The sequence below is a fragment of the Lissotriton vulgaris genome, chromosome 2_2, assembly GCF_964263255.1.
Source record: "Lissotriton vulgaris chromosome 2_2, aLisVul1.2, whole genome shotgun sequence".
NCBI classification, from domain to species: Eukaryota; Metazoa; Chordata; class Amphibia; order Caudata; family Salamandridae; genus Lissotriton; species Lissotriton vulgaris.
Window position 1 is genome coordinate 57000621 of NC_141688.1, and position 17567 is coordinate 57018187.

General features: G+C 47.6%; 1 protein-coding gene across 2 annotated transcripts in view; it reads right to left on the bottom strand.

Annotated features, from left to right (window-relative positions):
- UBL7 (ubiquitin like 7) overlaps positions 1 to 17567 on the bottom strand; it is a 177630-nt gene that overhangs the window by 18422 nt on the left and 141641 nt on the right. For both annotated transcript variants that reach the window (XM_086959281.1, XM_086959282.1), the window contains exon 8: positions 1560 to 1609. In XM_086959281.1, the coding sequence (XP_086815407.1) occupies positions 1560 to 1609 (50 nt within the window). The remainder of the gene's footprint in view (positions 1 to 1559; positions 1610 to 17567) is intronic.

Below are 17567 nucleotides of genomic sequence, written 5' to 3' on the forward strand. Positions count from 1 at the left end.
TCCAGTAAAATGGTAGAACATGTCAATTTTCCAGGTATCTGGAAAAGCAACGAAGAGTTAGTCACCTGTAATGCTTTTTGTTTGTAATGACTATTCTCTCAGAAAACCACAGAGCACTTGCCGTAATCCATACGCTTCTTATAGCATTTTTTCATGTGCACAAATAATTAAATAAAGCATGCCTATATAAGGCATGATTTGCATTACTTGTTCGAAATTAAGAAATCTACCCTATCAACTAAATCAGTCGTATAACACAAAAACATCATGGCTTTATGTTATATACAATGAAACCATAAAAGGGGAAAAGTTGCACGACATACACAGCACAGTGTGAAACTGAACTTGCACTTTTAAGAATTCTAGACACTTTCAGACTTCCCATCATGCTCTTGAGGGTTAGTGAGGCAGTTAGTTTTTTTTTTTTTTTTTAAAGAGAAAGCAGGGAAAGTATCTTAAACTTAGTATCCAACTATGATATCGGTAAACAGGGGGGTGGGTAGGAAACCTGTATTCAGATAATGACAGAACTCGAATTACAGATAAGTAACTTTTCTTTCTAAATTAATGGGTTCTCTCTGGCATTCATAAACAGTAGAACAGAATAGCAGGCTGAAAAACGAACCCTAAAGCAGAGGTGAGACCAAAAGCATAGAATAGAAGAAGCTTCCAGATCAAGCATTTACATTACGGAGAGAGCGACCATGAATGCTGCTTGAGGTTTAGGGAGAGGAGTGTAAAATTGGAAAATCGTCTCCTATAGGAGCAGAACACCTCTATGTTGAACTTCCTACTTACTTTCCACAAGATAAATACAACAGCAAGCTATGTCATCTACTAAATACGTCCAAAGAGAGGAGAATCTAGAGTTTTATCTGAATGTATTCTCAGCAGAGTTTAAAGTGTAAGATGGTGAAACATCTCTGCATACTGGAGTTCGGTAATCATCACCTGCCTACATAGGCATTTTTTGGAAGAAGGAGAGACTTAGGACTTGACTATACGTCTCTATATATAACTTGTTTGAATTTGGTTTGTGATTTTTTATTTATCCATTCAGTATTCTTTTCTACGGAAGCTCAGAAACAATTCCCCTTTGTCTTGATAATGACTTACTTCCTTGCACAGGGTCAATACGTGATTGACAGCCACAAGTCATTAAAGACAACCATGACAACACCAAGAGCTCTATATACTTCTTTCTAAACTTTATAAAAAATAAGTGTTCTTTTAAAGTGAATTATAGAGAAATTATAATTTGCATTCAAATGTGTTGCAGGTCACTTCTTTCACTAGTAGTACCCTGTGTCCACAATCTACACTGAGCACATTTCACCAATTATTATAGGGTAAATATTATTGTTATGTCATACAACAATTGGTTATGTAATCTTACTCTCTGTCAAACCGAGTCCAATGGCCAAACCCCAGTGTAACGCAGGCCTGGAGATAAAACTCTAAAGTGGGTAGCTGCATTCAAATTAAAATATGTTTGCCAAGAGAGAAAACTGAACATTTCAAATTCAAGCTTAAACAATTGAAGGATTTTTCATATCTACCTGATGAAATTCGTCCTCTTCATCGGACAACTCATCGAACAAAAATCCACCTTCGAGAGAGGAGAGGTGAAAACTAAAAAATTTGGAGTACGCATACATAAAGCACTTCATGCATGAAGTTCATGCACAAGCTTTCAGCATTATGTGTTAATAAAAGTTTAGGATCACTCGATCTTTGAGGTCTATAAGGGAAATAAATAGGTCTAAGCAATGAATATAACACAACGGTGGAACAAATACCATTAGAATAAAATACATTTGAGGTTTACAAACCACAGTTGAGGAGAAATAATTGAGCGACTATACAAATAATTTTGTAATAGCAATAGGCATAGCTAGTTGTGCATGTAGTAACAAGAATCTTAGCGCATGGAGAGTTGAACTTTATTTGCATATTAATTCAAAATATCAGAAGCGCACGGACTAAACTGAAATTCCTATATTGACGATAGATTAACTGAAGTCAGAATGGGGTGCTCCTCCATATCACCCTGGGAACCTATGCCGCTCAATAATTTTTTTTAAAAACAGCCCGAAACAATGATTTAGGAATGCATACCTAAAATACATACTTACGGGGAAAAAAGATAACTCCTAGGGTCTAAGCCTTTTTGGCTATTTGCGGTAGTTCGCACTGAGGTTGGTTTGATTTGCTTAAGTCATCATCGTCCTAGCTTTCAGAATATGCAGAGCATAATAAAAAAATAATGATTTTGCCACGCTTTTGGCCTTTTTTAAAGAGGTGAACAAGTTACTTACCTTCGGTAACGATATATCTGTAGGAAACATTAGTTAGTGTTTGATTCCTTACCTTAGAATATCCCCAGGCGTCAGTCTGGATCCGGAAACTTTTGCGTAGCAGTACCCCTGCGCGTCGGTAGGCGTCGTCTGCAGGCGTCCACTGCGGCTCCGCGTCCGTCGTCGGCGTTGTGCGCCGTGATGACGTCGCTGGAGTATATAGACGCCGCCTCCGCGCGCTGACGTCAGTTCTTTGTACACAGCTTTTCCGCGCCAGAAAACGCAGAGCCATGAGAGAACCAACACTGGTGCCATTTGAAACTAGGGCCCTGAAAGGGATGTCCTTAACCCTAGGTATCAGTTCGCAGAACGGGGAGGATGGGTGGGTTCGGTAAGGAATCTAACACTAACTAATGTTTCTTACAGATATATCGTTACCGAAGGTAAGTAACTTGTTCATCTGAAAGAAACACGTTAGTGTTAGATTCCTTACCTTAGAATAGATACCCCAGCAATACCAACCCCGGTGGTGGGTCTGCGAACCAATACATTCCTACACCAGAAAGTCCTGGAGAACAGAACGGCCAAAGAAGCCATCCCTCCGGACTTGACTGTCCAGGCAGTAGTGCCTCGCAAAGGTGTGCAGCGAGGCCCACGTAGCCGCCTGGCAAATGTCCTGCAAAGGGACTCCCCGGCCCAGGGCAGTAGTAGCCGCCGTGGCCCGAGTGGAATGGGCCCTCAGCCCAACAGGAGGCTCCTTCCGAGCCAAAGAGTAGCACGCTTTGATGCACAGAACGACCCACCGAGAGATGGTTCGTTTACACACCGCCCGTCCCTTCTTCGCACCCACGTAGCCAACAGTTGGTCATCCACCCGGAACTGGCGTGTGCGATACATATAAAATGAAAGCGCACGTTTTGGGTCCAGACGATGGAGCCGCTCTTCATCCTTTGAGGGATGCGGAGGCGGGAAGAAGGAGGGGAGGGTGATGGACTGCCCGATGTGAAAAGCAGAAACTACTTTGGGCAGGAAAGAAGGCCTAGTCCGTAGAACCACTTTGTCAGGATGAATGGACATGAAAGGGGGTTGGACAGAAAGAGCCTGGAGCTCACTCACTCTCCTGGCAGACGTGATGGCAACCAGAAAAGCCGTCTTCAAAGTCAGGAGACGGAGAGGACAAGAATGAAGGGGCTCAAAGGGAGCACACATCAAAAAGGTTAGAACCAGGTTCAAGTCCCACTGAGGCATCACAAACGGAACATGTGGATACATGTGTGTGATGCCCTTCAAGAATCTCGTTACAATTGGGGACTTGAACAAAGAAGGCTGATCAGGAAGCCTTAGAAAGGCCGAAAGGGCCGAAAGGTAGCCCTTGATAGTGCCCAGAGCAGAGCCCTGCTGGGCAAGAGAGAGAAGAAAAAGAAGAACCTCGGAAAGAGGGGCAGAAAGAGGATCCACAGCCTTTGCTGTGCACCATGCCACAAATCTGTTCCACCTACAGGCGTATACCGACTTTGTGGAGGGACGCCTGGCTGCCAGAATTACATCACAGACTTCAGGAGGCAAGTCAAATGGCCTCAACTGCCGCCGCTCAATCTCCAAGCATGGAGGTGGAGACTGGACAGGTTCGGGTGGAGGACCGTCACCTGCTGCTGCGACAGAAGGTCCTCCTGAAGGGGCAGGCGGATCGGGGGACCGACTGACATGCTGAGTAGCTCGGGATACCAGTACCTTCGAGCCCAGTCCGGAGCCACAAGGATAACCTGGGCCCGGTCGCGCCTGATCTTCAGCACTCTGGGCAGAAGTGGTATAGGCGGAAAGGCGTATAACAGACCGCAACTCCACTCGCGCCGAAAGGAGTCGCCGTGCGAGTGCAGTCTTGGAAACTCCAACGCGCAGAACTGATGACATTGCGCGTTCTCTTCTGTGGCAAATAGATCTAACCAAGGCTCTCCCCATTGCAGAAAGAGGCCTTGCGCCACGTCCGAGTTCAGACGCCATTCGTGATCCATCGAGCACCGACGGCTTTCGGCACATTGATGGAGAACCCCAGGTCGTGCAAGAGGTCTGCCGTCATCTGAAGGTGGTGGACGACTGTCTGGGGCGAGCCCGCCTTCAACAACCAGTCGTCTAGGTAGGGGAAGGCTGAAACCCCTAACCTGCGCAGATGGGCTGCGACCACCGCCATCACCTTTGTGAACACCCGTGGGGCGCTGGTAAGGCCGAAGAGGAGCACGATAAACTGAAAGTGCTCCTGGCCTACCGTGAACCGCAGGCAACGCCGGTGGGCCGGCAGGACGGGGATGTGAAAATACGCATCCTGCAAGTCCAACGCTACCATCCAGTCTTGCGGGTCTAGAGCAGCCAAGACCTGAGCTAGTGTCAACATCTTGAACTTCTCCTTCCGGAGGAAGCCATTGACGTTCCGTAGATCCAAGATAGGACGTAGGCCCCCCTTGTCCTTCTTGGGTACCAGAAAGTAGTGGGAGTAGCAACCACGCCCTACTTCTGGCCCAGGAACGCGCTCAATGGCCCCCTTGGCCAAGAGGGCCGTAACTTCCTCCTGCAGAAGCGTCAAGTGGTCCCCCGACACACGGTGGTTCTGCGGTGGCATGGCTGGAGGAGTGGTCTCGAAGGGGAGGGAGTAGCCCCTTCGGACGAGTTGCAGCACCCACCTGTCCGACGTAATTGTGCGCCAGTGAGCGTGGTGATGGCGAACCCTGCCACCCACTGGCGTCACATGGGGCCGAAAGCACGGACTAGGAGGATTTAGAGGCAGATGCTGCGGGGGGAGGTGTGTCCTGACCCCGTCGTTGAACCAGACTGCCGCCACAGCGGTTTCCACGGCCGCCACCGCGTTGAAAGGATTGTTGCGGCGCGTGGCTGGCAGCACGTGTGGGGACGCCCCTTCCTTGGCCACGAAAGGATCGAAACAAACCCGTTTGCTGGCGCTGGGTCGAGAGACCGAAGGACTTGGCCGTGACCCTGGAGTCCTTGAAGCGATCCAGCGCGTGGTCCGCCTTGTCACCAAACAGGCGACAGCCATCGAACGGCATGTCCATCAAGGCATTCTGGACATCTGCCGAAAAGTTGGCGGATCTCAGCCAGGCGTGGCGACGAATCGCCACCGTCGTGGACATCGCTCTGCCTAGCGAGTCAGTCGTATCAAGACCACACCGTATAGAATATTTAGCTGCATCTCGGCCCTCAGCTACAGCCTTGCAGAGTTTTGCCCTCACCTCCATGGGGCATTCTGGCAGCAGTTCCGCGACAGAGTGGGTGTAGCGGCCCAAGAGGCAAGCGGTGTTGCAAGACCGCAGTCCCAAACTCAGGGACGAGAAGACCTTCTTGCCATACTGGTCATACCTCTTGGATTCCCGATCGGGCGGGGCCGACGGGAATGCGGTCTGGGAGGTAGAGGCCTGGATCACCAGACTCTCGGGGTGGGATGGGTGGACAGGAATTTGGGGTCGTGCAGACAAGGACGGTGGCGTCTGGCCACGTTCCAATCAACAGGCGAACCTGAAGCGGGCCTGGACCACGTGCCCAACAGAACGTCTGACAAGGCTTCGTTAAACGGCAGCAGTGGCTCCTGTGGGCATGACTGCGGTTTGAAGACCTCAGTGAGGATGTTAGGCCTCACGGCCGCGACGGGGAGCTCAAGGTGTAAGGCCTTGCAGCCCTCATCAGCACCACTGAATATGCAGCTCCCTCCTCCGACGCCACGGAAGGAGGAGAGACAAAGCCAGGGTTAGGAGAGTTGTCCAGACCACTGGCGTCCCCCAAATCACCTGTCCAGTCCGGGTCATACTGGCACTCACGTGACAGAGGGTCCTCAGACCCCTCCCAACCTTCCCCGTACTCTTCATCATCTCCATACTCTGAGTCAACGATGTAGACCGGCTCCTCGGGGTTCACAGGCCCCAACGGCGTCGAGCCTGGCGTCGATCGACGTCGGTCCGACTCCGCGTCCGGATTCGGGGAGGGTATGGGGACGGCGCCGCCCGAAGCCGGCACAGGAGAACCGGCGCCGCGCGGGGATGGCGTCGGGGGTAACCCCGATGGAATCGGCGCCGGACCGGCAGGCCAGCCGGCGTCGAGCCCGAAGGCCCTTGCGGCGCCGGGGTCGGAGCAGTCGGCGGCACCGGGGCCGGAGCACCAGATGGCATCGAGCCAGGGACACCCGACCCGCTAGGGCCCCCAGACGGTAGCACTGGGCCCGAAGGCGCCGCGCCGTAGGCCCAGTGAGTCCCTTTCTCACTGCTCCATCAGGATTCAAGCAAGCCGGGCCGAAGAAGGCTGAAATGCCAGAAACCGGTCCCCGGTAGCTTGTCTCCTTTCTGGTGAAGAATTGGCTTGGTAGTTTAGTCTGCCCTGTTCCCATGATGCACTGGGCCAGGGACAGACTGATTTGCATATAGCCAGGTTCTGAGCTGGGATGGGGCAGTGAGATAAATAACGGTGATGGATCAAGCCCTGATCTTTGGACTGGGTAAGAGTGGTCTGTTTAACTCAGACACTCTGTTCATCACCACCCCCTTTTTGTAAATCAGTCGGAGAACTGAGCGCCCTCATGGCCATGAGGAACGCCTCACTCCTCAGGCGTCGCACCGTGCCCAGGGACCGGAGGGTATGGGGCAGGCCGCGCCGGCGACTCTCGCGGAGCCGTGGGGTTGGGGTCACCGAGCCCCCGGCCGCGTCGCGCGAGCGTCGGGGGGGAGTCGGGGGTACGATGACGACGCCCCGACTTCTTGTGTTTCTTACCTGAAGAGCCCGACGAATGGTGACGACTTCCGGAGCGCTCGGCGCGGCTCCGCGACCGCTCCCTCGAACGCTCCCTGGACCTCCGGCCGGACCGGGACCGCTCCCGACGCAGGGCCGACACCCGGAGCTCAAGCAGCTTGCGGGACCGCTCCCGTCTAGCCTTGTTAGTGAGAGCCCGGCAGTCGACGCAGGCGTCCACGTCGTGGTCGGGGCCCAGGCACCGGAGACAGAGTCGGTGATGGTCCGTGACCGACATCGTGCGGTCACAACCGTCACAATTCTTGAAACCGGGCATCCTACCAGGCACCAAAAAGAGATTAGAAAGTTTAACAAAGTTGGTCAAAAGACCGGAGTACTGCTCTTCGGATCTGCGCTTACTGGCGCGGAAAAAAGAAGAACTGACGTCAGCGCGCGGAGGCGGCCTCTATATACTCCAGCGACGTCATCACGGCGCACGACGACGACGACGGACGCGGAGCCGCCTGCAGACGACGCCTACCGACACGCAGGGGTACTGCTACGCAAAAGTTTCCGGATCCAGACTGACGCCTAGGGATATTCTAAGGTAAGGAATCTAACACCAACGTGTTTCTTTCAGATAGCCCATTTTTACTATTGTTTGTGCTTTTGACCTACTTTGTTTGTGCCACAAATCACTGTGAAACCTAGGGGTGATCCAGGAAAGCTATACATTTATGAAAAGTAGACAAAATTACGAATTCAGAAGATGGTCATGTGTAGACCCCTCAACTTTATCCCAAACAAATAACTTAAAATAAAGAAATACTGAAAATGAGTAGGAACAAACAGCCATTTATGACCATGTTTTCATCTGTAACTTTCTGTCACATTGGTAGACTTATAAAAGCAATTTACCATTAAATTCGCTAGACCCTTTTGGTTGTGGTAACAGAGGGTTTGAAGGTACTCCAGGAACTTGAGATACCCAGACCAAACAACTGAGCTGCACTGTACAATGGCTTTTCATTGTGTACTGAGTCTAGACCAATTCATGTGGTGAAAAATGTAGAGTGAAAAACGGGTATCAATGTAACAGATGTATTTCTGAAATGGGCGCAAGATATGGAGTTTATGAGCAGTGGTCTTTTGCAGATCTCTGAATTTGTGGGTACCCGTAGGAGCAGATGATTTAGAGGATACTTTTCAAAATGCCTTCTTTCTTACACACTGGCTTACATTTGAAAGGTACAAATGCAACAAAATCCAATTGGCAATGTATATCCTACTATTCCATGCTCCCATGCTTCTGATGAAAATGGTACCTTACTTGTGTGTGTAGGCAGAGTGCCTACAACAGGAAATGTCCCAAAAACCAACATGGACACATCATGTTTTTCCACTCAAAACTGACACATCTTTGTCTAATGGGCATTCTGCCACCTCCCGGGGCAGAGACATTTGGGTATGGGGTAGATAAGGAGCATTAGCCCATTGCCAGGGGGCCACTCTCCCCTTCAAATAAAATAACTGGTCGTCTAGTAGGCTTTCTGCCGGGAGGCAGGTGGGCAGAAATGAGGCTGGCAGAAAGTCTGCTGGTGGTTATATGAGTGGGTAGAGCTAGGTCTGATTCCTAGAAGGGCTGTCACCACCCATTCTGCCTTTCAAAATGAATCCTTTATGTCTAGTGGGTTTTCAGCATCTCACCGCCTGGGGTTGATTGGAGTTAAGAACCTCCAATCTGCTACCTTGTAACAACAAAAACAAGCATTAGCAATGCCAATAGGCTCCGCTTTTGCATGAGTGCTGTTGGAGTTCTAAAATACTATGTCTTATCCACGTGTTATGGAGTGGATGTATGTGGTGTGGAGTTGGATCATGTGGCTTGGATTGTAATTGTAAATTGTGGAATTGTCTGGTGGGGAGAGGATTTGTGTAGTGGGATTATGTGGATAGTAAATATGTGGCATTGAGTGTACTGGAATTATGTGGAGTGGAACTGTGTCATGGAGTATTATTTGGAATGGCATTTTGTGTTGTGGAGTGGTATGAAGTGGAGTTTAATTATGTGGTGTACTGTTGAATACTGTGGCATGATGTGAAATTTTTCATGTAATTGCGTCGCTCAATCTGGATGTGCTGTTGAAGAGGAAATGCTGAAAAAACTGAATGGCCCAGTACCATGTTCTGTGTGACACCTTCAGCACCTGCTTAGTGAGAGAGAGAGAGGACGTGAAAGCTACAGGAGTTGACTTTCTCAGTCAGTCCTTTTACGGAATGCCCGAAACACACTTGCCCCTCACCATCTTGGGAGTAGCAATCTTCTCCATGATGGTGAACAATCTCCAAAGAGGGACTACTGGACAAAAAAAACAAAAAGAACATTTCAGACGCAGGCCTTTGTTATCTATTTCTTTACTTTTGTTTCAATGGCAGCACCCATGCTTTACCTTTAAACATCTTAAGCGAAAGCGTGGATGCCATGATTTCTTCAAAAGTAAAGAAATAGGAAGAAAAAAAAAAAAAAGAGGCGGCTGAGTGGGGACGCATTTGTTTTCTATTTATTTACTTTTGAAGCAATTGCGGCCTACCCCTTTAGCTTAAGATGTTTAACCGCATCGCTGCTGCGGCGATTTTTGCGCTGTGCGGCTTTTTTCAGAATACCGCGTTACATGACGAGCTCAGCTCGTCATCAGCACACGCCACCCGTGGTTGATGACGAGCTGAGCTCGTCATCAGCAGCGAAGGGGTTAAAGCTAAAGCGGGGCTGCTGCCATTGAAACAAAAGTAAAGAAATTAGTTTTTTTTAAATGGTTTTAAAAAAGGCATGCGGCCAAGTACGCAAATATCAAAAGAAAGGCAAGGCTGCCATTACTGCAGCTGAGGCGTGCTGACATTGTTAAACAAAAAGTGTTGAGGGCGAACAGGTCTTAAGTGATTTAACAAAATAGTGCCTCAAGGCTGTAATTAAAACGGCCCGAGTAACAAAGCATTCAACAGGGGCAGCCCTCTGAAGGCTACATCTGAGGGGTCAGTGCAGCCCGCCCTACCAGTAGTCAAGAATAGATACCAGCTAAGCTCTCAGCTGGATGGAGAGCTTTTGTTGCCCCATACCAGCTGCGCAGGCGGAGTGGTCCCTCTTACTCCACAACAAAAAACGAAGGAGAGGAGAAAAAAAAAACAATACAGGGGAGACTAAGAAACGTAAAAACTGCTCCCCTTTATTAAAGCCCACCCCTCATTGAAGTCCTTTTTTAAAATAGTGGAGCAGGTGACTGCCTCTAAGGGACGAGGGGCACCATCTATAACCAGTGCAGACGTCAGTCCCCTAAAGGTATCCAAGCAGGCAGCCTACCCCGCCATTGCCACCACCCATGCTCACATTTCGGTAGAAAACAGATATTCTCCACTACTGTCCGAGCCAGAGACAGATCTAGGAGCTGGCCAATTAATTTCTTCCCCCGAGGTAGTGGAAGTTTCGGCATTTCAGGCACCTCCAAGTCCACAGTCCACGGCTCGACCACTAGAGGAGAATATCACAATGGGTAGTGGTCGTATCCATCTTGGGTTACTCCTCCAATCCGTTAGAGAGGATCTGCTCTCTAAATTTAAAATTTCGGAGGGGAACCAGAAGGAGATAAACGAGAAATGCGCCAGCCTTGAAACAAAACTAGACGATATCTGTAATCGGACGGAGGCGCTGAAAGGGGAGGCTGCTACTCTGTCTGAAGTATCTCAAGCCCACTCTAGAGACATAGCTGATTTAAAAGCTCAGAATAGATCGCTGCAAATGGATATGGAGCGACTGGAGATTCATGCCAGGAGTAATAACTTGAAATTTCTCAAGATACCTGAAGGGGCAGAAAATGGCGATGTAAAGTCTCTCATATGTAAGCTTCTTAGAGAAGGGGTGCTAAAAGACAAACGAGATATTGACCTTGAAAGCGAAATCCAGAGGGCACACAGGGGCCCATTTAGGCAGCACCCCGATAGAAAAGCTCCAAGGAAGATCTTAGTTAACTTCCACACATAGGCGGTAAAGGAGTTGATCTTAGGTAGGGCACTTAGAGACTCGTCTCTCCAGATAAATTCAACATCATCCGTTCAAATGTATGCAGAGTCACAGCACAGAGGCAGTGTGAGTTGGGGTCACGAATGTCTGACTTGAGGAGCCAGGGTGCGCAAGTTCTGATGAAATTTCCCGCCGCTTTGAAGGTGGTGTGGAGGAATAAAACCTATAATTTTACTTCTCCTCAAGAAGTCAAAACTTTTTTAAACAAAATGAAAGAAACACAGCGCTAGACTAATCTCCTTCCCTCTTCCTACAGGTCCAAGGTCTATGGCTCAAGCCCGATAGGACAGACAGTACCGCCTCACTTCTAGTTTTTGACGAAAATTCAGGGGTTTCGGGGAGAGCTAGAGTGATAGCAGTCATAAGGCACCCAGGGGAACATAAATTCAGAAAAAAAAATATTATATATATATATATATATATATATATATATATATATATATATATATATATATATATATATATATATATATATATATTATAGGAAAAAATTGCTTCTCACTTTTAGATCAAGGATGGGCACAGTTCTCTTTTTAGTTTTTTCACACATGGAGGTATATCCTAAGTTGGAACGGAGGGTTCCCAATTGGCGACAAGATCGCCAGAGGTCACGGGGGGGTTCCTCAAGGGAGGTGGGAGGGCGCAGGGGGGGGCGGGGATTAGAAAAGGGAAAAAGCATTCCTCATATCACCATGAAAACAAATAACGATAAGGCGCAACTCTCTAGTGGGAAAAGAAAGGAAGCAGTATTAAGTCTTCTCCATGATATCCTCTCAGATGACCAACACATTTAACAAAATAAAAATTGTAAGCTGGAACAAAAATGGGTTAAGGGACAGCAGGTAACTCTAGGATCTGTGAATTCCTGAACAAATCTGGGGTCCATATTTGTCTGCTTGAGGAAACGCATTTAGATTCACAAGAGTGCAGGGCAGCATTTGGCAAACATAGGTGGGTCCAGGGCCTTCTCTGCTCGACCAGAGTGGAAACACTAGAGGAGTGGCCATTATAATCCATGTAAATGCCGGGATTAAGGTAGAAAGGTTTGAGACTGACCATTCAGGCAGATGGTTGACTGCATCTCTAGTAGTCAATAGCTCACGGTTGGCATGTGCAGTCTACTATGGGCCTAATGTAGACTCTCCTGGGGCCTTGTTGAGCTTAAAAGCTAGCCTTCTGGCTCTGGCGACACCTATTATTATAGGAGGAGATTTCAACTTGGTCCTTGCGCAACCCTGGATCACACTTCCAGGGCCAAATTTACCCCCCCCTCGCAAATCACAAACTGAGCCTAAAAATATCATGAAAGACTTCAATCTCTTAGATATCTGGAGGGTGAAGCATGGGAATGTGAGCAATTTCTTATTCTATAGCCGTAGGTATAGACACCATTCTAGAATTGACTTCTTTTTATTAGATCAGGTGCTTTTTCCTGCAGTAGATACTATATCATACATCCCAGCTTTGCTGTCTAATCATTCTATGGTCGAACTAACAATTAAGCTTAAACAGGGGAAACAATGGAGAAGGTGGACTCTCGATAGGTCAATACACCAAAAAGAGGAGGTAAAAAATGACTGAGTTGCGGGTAGGGGAGTATTTCAGGCTAAATTGCGGTACCACAAATGACCAAGTCATATGAGAGGCCTTTAAGGCCTTTATGAGAGGATCCCTGAGCTCCTTAATGATTTGGAGAAATAAAACTAGAAGAAGGGCGGAAGAAGAATGTCTTCGCAAGATCAAACAAACAGAGCAGCATCTCCAGAGGGCATCGCTCAACCAGCAGACTAACCTGCTTTCTATACAAAGTGTGCTAGACTCCCTACGGGCAGAATATCAGGCCACACTAGATAAAACACTTAAAGACAGATGGGAGGCAAGCAAACTCCAAAATATTTCTTATGGGGAAAGGTGTGAATGACTTCTTGCCTGGAAGGCCAGGATAGACAGGGTCAGAAATCTGATTAAGGCCTGTCAGATGATGACCAGATTCGTGAGGATGCCAAACTATTCATGAAGAATTTATATACTGAAGAGAATAATTTTTCTTCACAAAGAGCAGATGTTTGGTTAAAACAGCTCGAGCTGCCTCAGTTAGCAGAGTTAGCAGAGTCGGATAGAGCATTTTTGTCCTCATCGATAAGAGAGGGGGAAGTCCGAAATCAGATCAAAAAAATGACCAAGGGAAAGGCAGCCGGCCCAGATGGGCTCCCGGTAGAGTTATCTGATAGGCTTAGACAGGTACTTTCGGTTTTAACGAATTTATTTAATAAAATATATCTTTCAGGTGAGACTACCCCACAAACTTGGTCAGAAGCCACCGTCACTCTGATCCTGAAACCAAATAAAGACCCCTTAACAATTGAGTCTTACAGGCCAATCTCGCTGCTAAACACTGACTATATGATCTTTGCAGGGGTTTTGGCACAAGATTGGCCAGAGTCATAAAAACCATAGTACATCAGGATCAGAAAGGCTTCATCCCGGGCAAGCAGCTAAACAAACTAACCTTTCAAGCTATAGCCGCCATAGATGTTGCTACAGATAAGAAGCTTCCATTGACTCTGGTAGCTATCGAAGCCGCTAAGGCTTTTGACCAAGGAAATTGGTCACATCTATGGTTGGTATTATCCGGTTTTGATTTCCTGAGAATGTTATAGCATCAATTAGGTCTCTATACTCTAGCCCTCGAGCAAAAATTCTTGTGAATGAGTTCCTCATCGGCTGGATTACAATATCTCGTGGAACCAGGCAAGGGTGCCCCCTATCCCCCCTTCTGTTCAATTTATATATTAAACCGTTTGTTTGCCAGTTAAGATCAGACCCTTTGATCAAACCTTTTAAAATCTCAGATCTAGCTTTAAAATTTGCCTTATACGCAGACAATTTGCTTATGTTCACCTCCAACCCGGACAAAGCTATCCCCAGACTATTCGATCAGGTAGAGGCCTTTGGGGAAATCTCGGGATACAAAATAAATCAAGACAAAACCGAGATTATGCTGTGGAACCGGGAAGTGGAGACTCCAGGAGTTAAGCCACGAATGAGATATCTGGGCATTCATCTTGCCCAAAATATTTCTGAGATATCCAAATTAAATCTAACAAGAGTCTATAAGGACGGTTGCGGTTTACTACAACGGTGGTCAGGCCTCCCGTTAAACATTTTTGGGAGGGTGAATCTAATCAAAATGATAATTTTACCAAAAATCACTTTTCTTTTCAATTCAATCCCACTAATTTTTAAGGTATCGGACATTGCCAAATTGCAGGGGAAAAATTGGTTCCTTCATCTGGAACACCAAGACATCAAGAATCTCTTGGAAAAAACTAAGGAGAAGTTTAAAAACAGGAGGGTTAGCTCTACCAGACCTACTTATCTATTGTCATTCTTTTCATTTTGAAAATTTCAGACTCTTGGCCGATAAGGCGGATGCTTCCTCGTTAGGTCTTCTGTTTCAGGCATTACTACATAGCATTCCACATGGGCAAGAACATTTTCTTTTTAAATATGGTGATCCAAAGTTTTACAAAAAGGTGAGGCTTAAGATCTTGAGTGCGGCATTGACAAATTGGGCATATATTAGAAAACAGCTTGGAATTCCATAGTACGCACCCCAGGCCCCGATATGAGATTCTCCAGGGATGCCAGACAGTCTCAATGATCAGCTATCTCGCCCCCTTAAATTGGCTGGGTTAATATGCTGGCGTGACCTGCAAAAGAATTCAAAGCTTATGGATTGGAAGTTCCTGTCTACTTTGACTGTCGGGACTCTTACCCGGTTCAAATATTATCAATTGTCAGGGTGGTGGGCAACTATACCTTGGGATTTTGATACACCTAACCCAAAGTTTGATTCAGTATCGAGGAAGGGTGGTTGGAAGAGGGAGGTATCTTTTTGGTACTGGGCCCTGATCGAGGCAGAGGGAGTGACGGAACTGTGGCAGAAATTGTAGGGTAGTGCTACTGGTCTAAATTTTAACAATATAATAGACCAATGGGGGTGACTCCTTCACTATGCTGCAGGCAGTGGTCAAATCAGCCCCTCTCAAGAGAAACCATCTTTTTACTAATTATAGAGCCTATATATCACCGAAAAAATTAGTCAAGATCACTGGCCTAGAACAGTACTGTCCCAGGTGTAAACAACTGGCAGCTGATGACTTTCATATGTTTGTAGATTGTCCAATGATAATAAGCTACTGGACCAAAGTACAGGAATTCTTGGCCGATTTACTACACACAATTGGAGGTCTCCCCGGGGACTATCTTGTTTGGGTTAGATACAGATTATCATCTAAATGACATGGCCACATCCTGAATACAGTAGGTTTTGAAGAGACAGCGCAATCACTGCCTAGGCAAGACCTAAAAGTATAGTGGGCTTTCTCGCCCTCCCATCAGGGCAGATTTGCGTTAAAAACCTCACATCTGCCCCCTTTGGAGGGGAGGGGTGGGGTGGAGGGACATGGGGACAAAGACTAGAAAGACTATTGCAGGTCAATTAAAGGGTGGGGTTAGGCCCAATGCCTAGGTGGGCCGCCTCACGCATTGCTCCAGACGGGAAAAAAAAAAAATGAATACCGGTTGTCTAACGGGCTTTCTGCTCCCCTTCCCACCCCCGGTGACAGTAAGACTTTTGGGGAGGGCTAGTGCATTGCAGGGGGGGCCACTTCCCCCTTCTAAACAAAGTTCTTGGTGGCTTAGTGGGCTTTCTGCCCTACACATGGGGCAGGCTGGAGGAAGACCCCACTAATCTGCCCCCAACAGGGAACAGAAAGACTGCTGAAGTTATAAAAAAAAAAACGGGTGGGAGCTAGGCCCGATACCCATCGGTATCGATATCGGTATCGATCGCGGGGAGACCTTCGCACTCATCCTTTTGGATTGGAGTGCAGCGTTCGATACCGTGTCTCATTCCATTCTTCTTGACTCTCTCCGCTCCCTTGGTGTTGCTGGATCTGCGCTGGCCTGGATTGCCTCCTTTTTACGTGAGCGCACCTTTCAGGTGTTTGACAGAAGCTGAATCTGCTGTCTATCCATCGGCATACGGCGTCCCCCAGGGGTCGATTCTCAGCCCTCTGCTGTTTAATATCTATATCAGACCCCTTGCTACCATCGTGGAGGACGCCGGGTTGACAATCTATTCGTATGCCGACGACACGCAGATCGTGTTCTCTCTTTCCAGCAGTGAGGGCCATGAGGTCTCTGCCTTGAAATCTGGCCTGTCACGCGTTGCTGCTTGGATGCACGACCATCTGCTCAAGCTCAACGGTGACAAGACCGAGGTTGTTATCCTGGGCAAGAATAAAGATCTGTGGGGCCCTCGGCATTGGCCCAGTGATATGGGTCCTTTGCCGAATCCAGCCCCCGTCGCCTGCAACCTAGGTTTCCTCATAGACGATAGGCTCTCTATGAGACAGCAGGTAACAAAGGTCGCTGCAATCTGTTTTTCCACCTTAAGATGGTTGCAGAAGATCCTATGGATGCTGCCTTGCTCTACTCGGAGAACTGTCGTCCAGGCTCTTGTGATTTCTCGCATTGACTATGGGAATGTGCTCTATCTTGGGGCCGATAAGGCCACTATAAATAAGCTTCAAGTGGTGCAAAACTTGTCAGCTCGTTTATTGTGCAATGTACCCCGGAGGTCCTCCGCAGTTCAGGCTCTACGTGACCTTCATTGGCTTAAAGTCCCGAACCGTGTAAAATTTAAGACCTTATGCCTCCTCTTTAAAATCAGGCAGGGTTCTGCCCCTAAATACCTGCAGAACCTTGTCCAAGTCTATAAGCCTGGTCGGACTTTAAGATCTTCCACTCGTGGCGATTTCTCTGTTCCCAGAATTAAACTGGCCAAAATGGGCAGCCGCTCATTTTCTTATCTTGGCCCTAAGATGTGGAATGCTCTTCCGCCGGCTTTGAAAGCCGAGACTGATCTTCTCCCTTTTCGTAAAAAACGGAAGACCCTTTTATTCAATTAATTTCCCTGCACGGTTTGTTCAGTTTTTGGGCCTTATGCTTGTTTTTCTTTCTTTTATCTATCTCTGGCGCCGGGAAACCCATTGAGGGTAGCTGCGCGCAATATAAGTTCAAATAAATAAATAAATAAATATCTGGGTGGGCCGACCCCATCCATTCATGCCCCCATTAAAAATCCTTGGTGTCTAGTGGGCTTTTTGGATAGAATTAGCCACTAAATGTGTATTTCAATAGGAAGTGTGATTTTATGTACCACTACGACTGCTTTGTATTTCTTAATGTTCAGCATTACGTTAATCTGTTTGTGTTAGTCGCCCTACGTAGAAAAGGGTATGCTCAGACTTGGGTCATGTGCTCACTATGCCACTGGATTCAAGCTAGCCTGGGTGATACCCCAAACCAGTCCTGGGAGGTTTGTTTCCAGTCCATGGAGGACCTGGACTGGCAGTTTGGACTGTTCCCAAGGGAGCAGGATCAAGACTGATTTTCATATGGCTGGG